At 44.1% G+C, this 11,175-nt stretch overlaps 1 protein-coding gene across 3 annotated transcripts in view; it reads left to right on the top strand.

Annotated features, from left to right (window-relative positions):
* Positions 1-251: 251 nt before the first annotated feature.
* Positions 252-11,175, top strand: part of ALLC (allantoicase) — a 40,318-nt gene continuing 29,394 nt past the window's right edge. For all 3 annotated transcript variants that reach the window (XM_038739812.1, XM_038739811.1, XM_038739810.1), the window contains exon 1: positions 252-411. In XM_038739812.1, coding sequence (XP_038595740.1) covers positions 331-411 — 81 coding nt within the window. In that variant the 5' untranslated portion in view covers positions 252-330. The remainder of the gene's footprint in view (positions 412-11,175) is intronic.

Below are 11,175 nucleotides of genomic sequence, written 5' to 3'. Positions count from 1 at the left end.
ATTTCAATCTTTCTGAGTTGTATATTAAATTGTCTTACCTCGAAGTACTGATGACTTTATTAGCTTTCTACAAAGCTTAATAATCCCTCAGAGGGAGGGATTATGTTGTCATGGACACCTGGGACCAATTCTCTTCCTCTGATTCTCCTGCTGTATCCCTTTAATGCAAATTGCAGGATTTGGGAGACAGGTTAATTCCCTCCTTCCATGGAAAACCTGCGATTGGGTGTCCTCCACTTCCAGGGCGGGTGACCCGGGCCTTCGGGAAAAGGGAGGCTGGAGTGAATTGGATTCACTGCCCTCGCAGGGGTCCAGATCCCTGGAAAGAGGATGGAGACTTCTCCGGAGGCTGAAGAGCCTCCCAACTTCTTGCAGTTCACTGACTTGGCATCTGAAAATGTAGGAGGAAAGGTAAATGGATTCCCATTAGCAAGAACGAGCCCTTAATGCACTGATGCTAATGATCAGAAATGAGAACAATAAGAATTAGGCTTGATGAAATGTCTTCCTCTTGGGCTCTTCCTCCTATCTGCCCATTATCGAGTAATAATAATAATAATGATGGCATTTATTAAGTGCTTACTATGTGCAAAGCACTGTACTAAGCGCTGGGGAATTTATAAGGTGATCAGATTGTCCCATGTGAGGCTCACGGTCTTAATCCCCATTTTACGGAGGAGGTAACTGAGGCCCAGAGAAGTGAAGTGACTTGCCCAAGGTCACAGAAGTGACAAGCGGTGGAGCAGGATTCGAACTCCTGACGTCTGACTCCAAAGTCCGGGCTCTTGCCACTGAACCGTACAGGGATAACACTGCGCTTAGCGTTTAGGAAGCAGTTTATATCTTCTGCAGTCGCACAGACATTAATTAATCCTGAAGACAAGGTCAATTTTTTTATCCTTAAGTGCCTACTACAGTGCTCTGCACACAGTAAGCGCTCAATAAATACGATTGAATTGAATGAATGAATCCTAGCGGCAGCTATTTTGATCAAACGCGGACACGTTACAGTTAGCGGGGACATAACATTATGCTAAATTTGAACTCAGTGTTCATTCCTAACAGAATGCTCTGTTTCAATTTGGTCGTACGGGGTGGAAGACAAATGACTCTAATAAGCCATCTTCTACACTAAAGAAATAGAAGACAGTCAATGCGGGACATTACCTTTAAAATGTCAATTTTATCTACCTGTAACGTGCAGATGTACAAGAGTAATAGCTCCGCTGATTGCTCAAGAAAAAGACAGAAGACGCGTTCTTAGCAACCACATGGCTCTGACTTTGCCGGTGCCTATTTATTTGATTACCAATAAATATTAATGATAATAATAACGGTGTTTGTGCCAGTACTATACTAAGCATTCCCCCTTCTAGACTGTGAGCCCACTGTTGGGTAGGGACTGCCTCTATATGTTGCCAACTTGCACTTCCCAAGCGCTTAGTACAGTGCTCTGCACACAGTAAGCGCTCAATAAATGTGATTGAATGAATGAATGAATGAAAAGCATTTACGTAGATACAGAACGATCAGGTCAGACAGAGTCCTTGTCCCACAATGAGCTGACAGTCTAACGGGCTGGATGAAGAAACTGAGGCACAGACAAGTCGTGGTTTGCCCAAGGTCACACAGCAGACAAGTGGTGGAGCGGCGATTAAAACCCAGGTCCTCTGCCTGTGCTTTTTCCACTAGGCTGTAACACTTCTCTTATCCCCATGTAATAAAGAGAAGGGACATTTGGCAAAACAGCGGGATGAAAATGACCTTTATTGAACAGATATTTGCACAGAAGCTGATGTCAATAGCAAAGAGCTAAATGCTGGAGGTTCAAAGTTCAGTCTTCATTCCGATAAGCACCTCAAAGTTCAGGCTCTTCTCAGTACTTATCCAACCTCTGAACCGTGATATTTGGTTGTGAAATCTCACCCACGGAAAGAAAATTGCTGGAATTGTCCACGGCCTCCGTTTCCCCCACCTTATCCTACCTCCTCCTCCCTTCTTCCAGTGAAATGATTGCAATTGGAAATAGTGATATACTTTAAAATGGAGGAAAGGGAAACTTTGACCAAAACCTGGAGAAGGTTGTGTGCATATTCACACTTGGTGGTAGGTTGGAAAAAATTTTTTAAAATAGGTGGTTAATGGAGGAACTAGAAGGCTGTAGGGAGAATTTCTTCTCTGGGACAAAGGAGTGGATTTCATTATTTTCTTTTCCCTCTCTACTAATTTTAGGTACCTGCTTCTTGTTTTGTTTTAGATTTGTATAGGATATTTCTGTGTGCTGAACACTTGTGCTAATCTATAGCTTTAAATTCCATCTCTGTGGTTGATTCCCAAATCACCATTTCCAGCCCCGATCTCTCTCCTTCTTTCCGGTCTCATATTTTCTCCGGCCTTCAAGACAGCTCTATTTGGCTGTCCCGCCTACACTTCGAACTTAACATGTCCAAAACAGCACTCCTTATCTTCCCACCAAAGCCCTGTCCTTCCCCCAGACTTTCCCACCACTGTCTCCCAAGGTGTTATCTTTGACTCATCTCTCTTAAGCGCTTAGTACGGTGCAAGCGCTTAGTACAGTGCGCTGCACACAGTAAGTGCTCAATAAACACGATTTAATGAATATCCAGTGTCACAAAATCCCGTCGGAACCACCTTCACAACATCGCTAAAATCCGCCCTGTCCTCTCCATCCAAACTGCTGCCACAGTCATTCAGTCAGTCATATTTATTGGGCGTTTACTGTGTGCAGAGCACTGTACTAAGCGCTTGGGAAGTACCTCAGTGCCTCAGTTACCTCATCTGGAGAAGCAGCGTGGCCCAGTGGAAAGAGCCCGGGCTTTGGAGTCAGTGGTCATGGGTTCAAATCTCCGCTCCCCCAAATGTCAGCTGTGTGACTTTGGGTAAGTCACTTCTCTGGGCCTCAGTTACCTCATCTGTAAAATGGGGATGAAGACTGCGAGCCCCCAGTGGGACAACCCGATCACCTTGTAACCTCCCCAGCATTTAGAACAGTGCTTTGCACATAGTAAGCACTTAATAAATGCCATTAGTATTATTATTATTACAAGTTGGCACATCTTTCCTTGATGACCGTGTCAGCCTCCTCGCTGACTTCCCAGCCTCCCGTCTCTCCCCACTCCAGTCCACACTTCCCTCAGCTGCCCGGATTATTTTTCTACAAAACCAGTCAGTCCATGTCTCCCCACTCCTCCAGAACCTCCGCCTTCATTCATTCATTCATTCAATCGTATTTATTGAGCACTTAACTGTGTGCAGAGCGCTGGACTAAACGCTCGGGAAGTCCAAGTCGGCAACAGGTAGAGACGGTCCCTACCCAACAACAGGCTCCCAGTCTAGAAGGGGCTAGACTGCCTAGCTAGACTGGCTAGACTCCCAGTCTAGAGCGAGGGCTTGGGAGTCAGAGGTCATGGGTTCGAATCCCAGCTCCGCCACTTGTCAGCTGTGTGACCTTGGGCAAGCCACTTAACTTCTCTGTGCCTCAGTTACCTCATCTGTAAAATGGGGATGAAGACTGTGAGTCCCAAGTGGAAAAACCTGATCACCTTGTAGCCCCCCCCCAGCGCTTAGAACAGTGCTTTGTGCATATAGTAAGCACTTAACAAATACCACCATTATTATTATTATTATTATTAGAAGGGGGAGACAGACGACAAAACAAAACATGTGGACGGGTGTCCAGTCGTCAGAACAAAAAGAATTAAAGCATCAAACAGAAACTCCTCACCATCATCTTTAAAGCCTTCAATCCCCTTGTCCCCTCTTACCTCACATCACTACTCTCCTCCTCCAACCCAGCCCGCATCCTCCACTCCTCTTATTCCAAACTAACTCAGTGTTCCTTGATCTTGTCTCTGTGTAGAGACAGTTCCTACCCAACAGTGGGCTCCCAGTCTAGAAGGGAGAGACAAACGACAAAACAAAACAGGTGTCCAGTCGTCAGCACAAAAAGAATTAAAGCATCAAACAGAAACTCCTCACCATCATCTTTAAAGCCTTCAATCCCCTTGTCCCCTCCTACCTCACATCACTACTCTCCTCCTCCAACCCAGCCCGCATCCTCCGCTCCTCTTATTCCAAACTAACTCAATGTTCCTTGATCTTGTCTCTGTGTAGAGACGGTCCCTTCCCAACAGCGGGCTCCCAGTCTAGAAGGGGGAGACAGACGACAAAACAAAACATGTGGACGGGAGTCCTGTCGTCAGAACAAAAAGAATTAAAGCATCAAACAGAAACTCCTCACCATCATCTTTAAAGCCTTCAACCCCCTTGTCCCCTCCTACCTCACATCACTACTCTCCTCCTCCAACCCAGTCCTCACCCTCCGCTCCTCTTATTCCAAACTAATTCAATATTCCTTGATCTCGTCTCTGTGTGGAGACGGTCCCTTCCCAACAGCGGGCTCCCAGTCTAGAAGGGGGAGACAGACGACAAAACAAAACATGTGGACGGGTGTCCAGTCGTCAGAACAAAAAGAATTAAAGCATCAAACAGAAACTCCTCACCATCATCTTTAAAGCCTTCAACCCCCTTGTCCCCTCCTACCTCACATCACGACTCGGAGAAGCAGCGTGGTTCAACGGAAAGAGCCCGGGCTTTGGAGTCAGAGGTCATGGGTTCAAATTCCGGCTCTGCCACTTAGCTGTGTGACTTTGGGCAAGTCACTTAACTTCTCTAGGCCTCAGTTCCCTCATCTGTAAAATGGGGATGAAAACTGTGAGCCCCCCGTGGACAATCTGATCACCTTGTATCTCCCCCAGAGCTTAGAACAGTGCTTTACACATAGTAAGCGCTTAATAAATGCCATTATTTTTATTATTACTCTCCTTCTCCAACCCAGTCCTCACCCTCTGCTCTTCTTATTCCAAACTAACTCAATATTCCTTGATTTCGTCTGTGTGGCCAGTGACCTCTCGCCCACTCCTTGCCTCTGGCCTGGAACAGACCCCCTCTTCATATTTGACAGGCGATCGCTCTCCCCACCTTCAAAGCTTTATTGAAGGCCCATCTCCTCCAAGAAGCCTTCCCCACTAAGCCCTCATTTTCTCTTCTCCCGCTCCCTTATCCGTCACTCTGGCGCTTGGATTTTGTACCCTTAATTCACCTCTCCTTCAGCCCTCCAGCAGCATGGCTCAGTGGAGAGAACCCGGGCTTTGGAGTCAGAGGTCATGGGTTCAAATCCCCGCTCCGCCAATTGTCAGCTGGGTGACTTTGGGCAAGTCACTTCTCTGGGCCTCAGTCACCTCTTCTGGAAAATGGGGATGAAGACTGTGAGCCCCTCGTGGGACAACCTGATCACCTTGTAACCCCCTCAGCGCTTAGAACAGTGCTTTTTACACATAGTAAGTGCTTAATAAATGCCATTATTATATACATATTTGTAATGTATTTATGTATATTAATGCCTGTATCCCCCACTAGATTACTGTGGGCAGGGAGTAGGTTATATTGTATTATCCCAAGCACTTTGTACAGAGATTGGCACATAGTAAAGACTGTAAGCCCGCTGTTGGGTAGGGACCGTCTCTATATGTTGCCAACTTGTACTTCCCAAGTGCTTAGTACAGTGCTCTGCACACAGTAAGCGCTCAATAAATACAATTGAATGAATGGATGAATGAATAAATAGGATTGATTGATAGAAAAGTGCTTGGGAAAGTACAACAGAGTTGGTAATAATAATAATATTTATGGCATTTATTAAGTGCTTACTATGTGCAAAGCACTGCTCTAAGTGCCAGGGTAGATACAAGGTAATCAGGTTGTCCCACGTGGGGCTCACAGTCTTAATCCCCATTTTACAGATGAGGTCATTGAGGCACAGAGAAGTGAAGTGACTTGCCCAAAGTCATACAGCTTATAATAATAATAATAATAATGATGGCATTTATTAAGCACTTACTATGCGCAGAGCACTGTTCTAAGCACCGGGGTAGAGCCAAGGTAATCAGGTTGTCCCACGTGGGGCTCACAGTCTTAATCCCCATTTTACAGATGAGGCCACTGAGGCCCAGAGAAGTGAAGTGACTTACCGAAAGTCACATAGCTGATAATAATAATAATAATGATGATGATGGCATTTATTAAGCACTTATTACGTGCAGAGCACTGTTCTAAGCGCTGGGGAGGATACAAGGTGATCAGGTTGTCCCACGTGGGGCTCACAGTCTTCATCTCCATTTTCCAGATGAGGTCACTGAGGCCCAGAGAAGTGAAGTGACTTGCCCAAAGTCACACAGCTGATAAGTGGAGGAGCCAGGATTAGAACCCACGACCTGTGATTCCCAAGCCCGGGCTCTTGCCCCTAGGCCACGCCGCTATCGGGGATTGTGGTAGTCATGATCCCTGCCCAAACCACAAGGAGCTTCCAGTCTAAACGGGGAGACAAAGATTAAACATATTTATTTTAAATGATAAGAAATAATAAAGTGTAGGGATATTTCCACAAGTGCTGAGTATCGAAGTTCTTAAGGGATGCACAACCAGGTGTGTGGGTGATGCAGAGGGAGAGGGCAGATACAGGAAATAAGCCCTTATTTCCTCTCCCAGATAATGCTCACAGTCTAATGGGGAACAGGTTTTTAATCCCCATTTTACAGGTGAGGAAACTGAAGCTCAGAGAGGTTGACCGTCTTGCCCAAAGTCACACAGCAGGTCAGAGGCAGAACTGGGACTACAACACAGGTCGCTTGACTTCCGGGCCCAGGGCCTTTCTTCAAGGCCTCCCCACCTGCCTTTCAGTCATTCTCTTTGGGCAAGTCACTATTCTATTTATTTTATTTTGTTAGTATGTTTGGTTTTGTTCTCTGTCTCCCCCATTTAGACTGTGAGCCCACTGTTGGGTAGGGACTGTCTCTATATGTTGCCAATTTGTACTTCCCAAGTGCTTAGTACAGTGCTCTGCACATAGTAAGCGCTCAATAAATACGATTGATGATGCCTCAGTTACCTCATCTGTAAAATGGGGATAAGACTGTGAGCCCCCTGTGGGACAACCTGATCACCTTGTAACCTCCCCAGTGCTTAAAACAGTGCTTTGCACAAAGTAAGCACTTAATAAATGTCATTATTATTATTATTATTATTATTTCAGGACCATGTATTTCATGGTGCTGAAATGGAACTTACATTCATTCAGTCGTATTTATTGAGCGCTTACTGTGTGCAGAGCACTGTACTAAGCGCTTGGGAAGTACAAGTTGGCAACACGTAGAGACGGTCCCTACCCAACAACGGGCTCACAGTCTGGAAGGGGGAGACAGACAACAAAGCAAAACAAGTAGACAGGTGTCAAAATCATCAGAATAAATAGAATGATAGTGATATGGACATCATTAATAAAATAGAGTAGTAAATATGTACAGATAAAATAAATAGAGTAATAAATCTGTACAAACATATATACAGGTGCTGTGGGGAGGGGAAGGAGGAAGGACGGGGGGGGATGGGGAATAAAAGAGGAAAAAGGGGGCTCAGTCTGGGAGGTTGGACACAGTCCACATCCCCACAGGGGTTCACAGCCTTAATCCCCACTTTCCAGATGAGATCACTGAGGCCCAGAGAAGTGAAGTGACTTGCCCAAGGTCACACAGCAGACAAGTCGTGGAGTCAGGATTAGAACCCCGGTCCTACTGGCTCCCAGCCCCCTGCTCTTGTCGTTAAGCCAGGCTGCGACAGCCTGTCTCTTTCTCAGTAAATCAGTATTACTGAGAAGTTACTGTGTGCCGAGCACTGTACTGAGCTCTTGAGAGAGTTTAGTACCACAGAGGTGGTAGAAATGCTTGGCACGTAGTAAGTGCTTAATGAATACCATCATCATCGTCATCATCATCATTATTATTAGAAGCAGCGTGGCTCCGTGGAAAGACAACGGGCTTGGGAGTCACAGGTCATGGGTTCGAATTCCGGCTCCGCCACTTGGCAGCTGGGTGACAAGAGAAGTCACTTCACTTCTCTGGGCCTCAGTTCCCTCATCTTTAAAATGGGGACTAAGACTGTGAGCCCCATGTGGGACAACCTTGATCACCTGGTATTCCCCACAGCACTTAGAACAGTGCTTGGCACATAGTAAGCGCTTAACAAATACCACCATTGAGCAGCGTGGCTCAGTGGAAAGAGCACGGGCTTTGGAGTCAGAGGTCATGGGTTCGAATCCCGGCTCCACCGCAAGTCTGCTGTGTGACCTTGGGCAAGTCACTTAACTTCCCTGAGCCTCAGTTACCTCATCTGTAAAAATGGGGAGTAAGACTGTGAGCCCCATGTGGGACAACTTGATCACATTGTATCCCCCCCAGCGCTTAGAACAGTGCTTTGCACATAGTAAGCGCTTAACAAATGCCATTATTATTATTATTATTATCAATCAATCAATCAATCATATTTATTGAGCACTTACTGTGTGCAGAGCACTGTACTAAGCGCTTGGGAAGTACAAGTTGGCAACATATAGAGACAGTCCCTACCCAACAGTGGGCTCACAGTCTAGAAGGTTTTGTTTCTTGCCCTTCTTCTTCTTATTATTATTATTAGAAAAAGCCCCTGCCTTCAAGGAACTCCCCTCCCTTCTCTCTTTCATCCTTTCTCCCATCTATCCTTCCCTATATCTTTTTATTTCTCCCTCTCTCCCCTCACTGTCTCTCTCTGTCTCTCTGTGTCTTTTTCTCTCTCTCACCCAGGTTTTTCATTCATTCAATCGTATTTATTGAGCGCTTACTGTGTGCAGAGCACTGTACTAAGCGCTTGGGAAGTCCAAGTTGGCAACATATAGGGACGGTCCCTACCCAACAGCGGGCTCACAGTCCAGAAGGTTTTGTTTCTTGCCCTTCGGCCTCACCTCCTGGAGGCCTCTCCACTGAATGCCCCTTCGCGGCTTCCATTCTGAGCTCATACAAGAATGATCACCTTAGAGAAAAAGCGCGAAGCCGCCCTCAAATCCAGGAATAATAATAATAATGATGGCATTTATTAAGCGCTTACTATGTGCAAAGCGCTGTTCTAAGCGCTGGGGAGGTTACAAGGTGATCAGGTTGTCCCACGGGGGGCTCACAGTCTTAATCCCCATTTTACAGATGAGGTAACTAAGGCCCAGAGAAGTTAAGTGGGGTGATAGGTACAGGAAAAGAAAGAGAAAAAGAGCTCTATAATGTATATTTGAATTTTTCTTCCCGCTTTTCCCGTTGGTTGTCACAGACTTCCTTCTGAGCACGTTCAGGATTGTTTCTAGAATTAAATGAGGCTTTAGAATCCGAACAAGGCCTGTGAATGAAGGGGCGTTTGTTCATTCATCATCATCATCATCAATCGTATTTATTGAGTGCTTACTATGTGCAGAGCACTGTACTAAGAGCTTGGGAAGTATAAATTGGCAACAATTCACTCTTTCAATTGTATTTATTGAGTGCTGACTTTATGCAAAGCACCGTAATAAGCGTTTGGGAGAGTTCAGTATAAGAATAAACAGATACATTCCCCACCCACAACGAGCTTATAGTTTAGAAAGGAAGATAGACATGTATATCTGTTGTTATATTGTTTTTTCCCAAGCACTTAGTAGAGTGCTTTCCACACAGTAAGCACTTAATAAATACGGTTGAATGAATGAGTGAATATATATATATAATATATATGTATAAATATATGCATCTATATAGACTAGACTGTCTTCTATATGTTGCCAACTTGTACTTCCCAAGCGCTTAGTACAGTACTCTGCACACAGTAAGCGCTCAATAAATACGATTGATTGATTGATTGATTGATTATACCTCCTTCCCTTCCCCACAGCACCTGTAAATGTGTATATATGTTTGTACATATTTATTACTCTATTTATTTTACTTGTACATATCTATTCTATTTATTTTATTTTGTTAGTATGTTTGGTTTTGTTCTCTGTCTCCCCCTTTTAGACTGTGAGCCCACTGTTGGGTGGGGACTGTCTCTAGATGTTGCCACCTTGGACTTCCCAAGCGCTTAGTACAGTGCTCTGCACACAGTAAGCGCTCAATGAATACGATTGATTGATTGATTGATTATACCTCCTTCCCTTCCCCACAGCACCTGTAAATGTGTATATATGTTTGTACATATTTATTACTCTATTTATTTATTTATTTTACTTGTACATATCTATTCTATTATTTATTTTATTTTGTTAGTATGTTTGGTTTTGTTCTCTGTCTCCCCCTTTTAGACTGTGAGCCCACTGTTGGGTAGGGACTGTCTCTAGATGTTGCCACCTTGGACTTCCCAAGCGCTTAGTACAGTGCTCTGCACACAGTAAGCACTCAAAAAATACGATTAATTGATTGATTGATTATACCTCCTTCCCTTCCCCACAGCACCTGTATATGTGTATATATGTTTATACATATTTATTCCTCTATTTATTTATTTATTTTACTTGTACATATCTATTCTATTTATTTTATTTTGTTAGTATGTTTGGTTTTGTTCTCTGTCTCCCCCTTTTAGATTGTGAGCCCACTGTTGGGTAGGGACTGTCTCTATATGTTGCCAACTTGCACTTCCCAAGCGCTTAGTACAGTGCTCTGCACACAGTAAGCACTCAATAAATACTATTGATGATGATGATGATGATGAGGTTATAGTTTAGAGAGGGAGATAGAAATGTACATCTATTTGTTGTCATATTGTTTTTTCCCAAGCGCTTAGTAGAGTGCTTTCCACACAGTAAGTGCTTAATAAATACGATTGAATGAATGAGTGAATATATATATATAATATATATGTATAAATATATACATCTATGTAGACTAGACTGTCTTCTATATGTTGCCAACTTGTACTTCCCAAGCGCTTAGTACAGTACTTTGCACACAGTAAGCGCTCAATAAATACGATTGATTGATTATACCTCCTTCCCTTCCCCACAGCACCTGTATATGTGTATATATGTTTGTACAGATTTATTACTCTATTTATTTTACTTGTACATATCTATTCTATTCATTTTATTTTGTTAGTATGTTTGGTTTTGTTCTCTGTCTCCCCCTTTTAGACTGTGAGCCCACTGTTGGGTAGGGACTGTCTCTATATGTTGCCAACTTGGACTTCCCAAGCGCTTAGTACAGTGCTCTGCACACAGTAAGCGCTCAATAAATATGATTGATTGATTGATTATACCTCCTTCCCTTC

This window comes from Tachyglossus aculeatus, chromosome X1 (assembly GCF_015852505.1).
Source record: "Tachyglossus aculeatus isolate mTacAcu1 chromosome X1, mTacAcu1.pri, whole genome shotgun sequence".
Lineage (NCBI taxonomy): Eukaryota > Metazoa > Chordata > Mammalia > Monotremata > Tachyglossidae > Tachyglossus > Tachyglossus aculeatus.
This window is presented reverse-complemented; position numbering and strand designations above follow the sequence as displayed.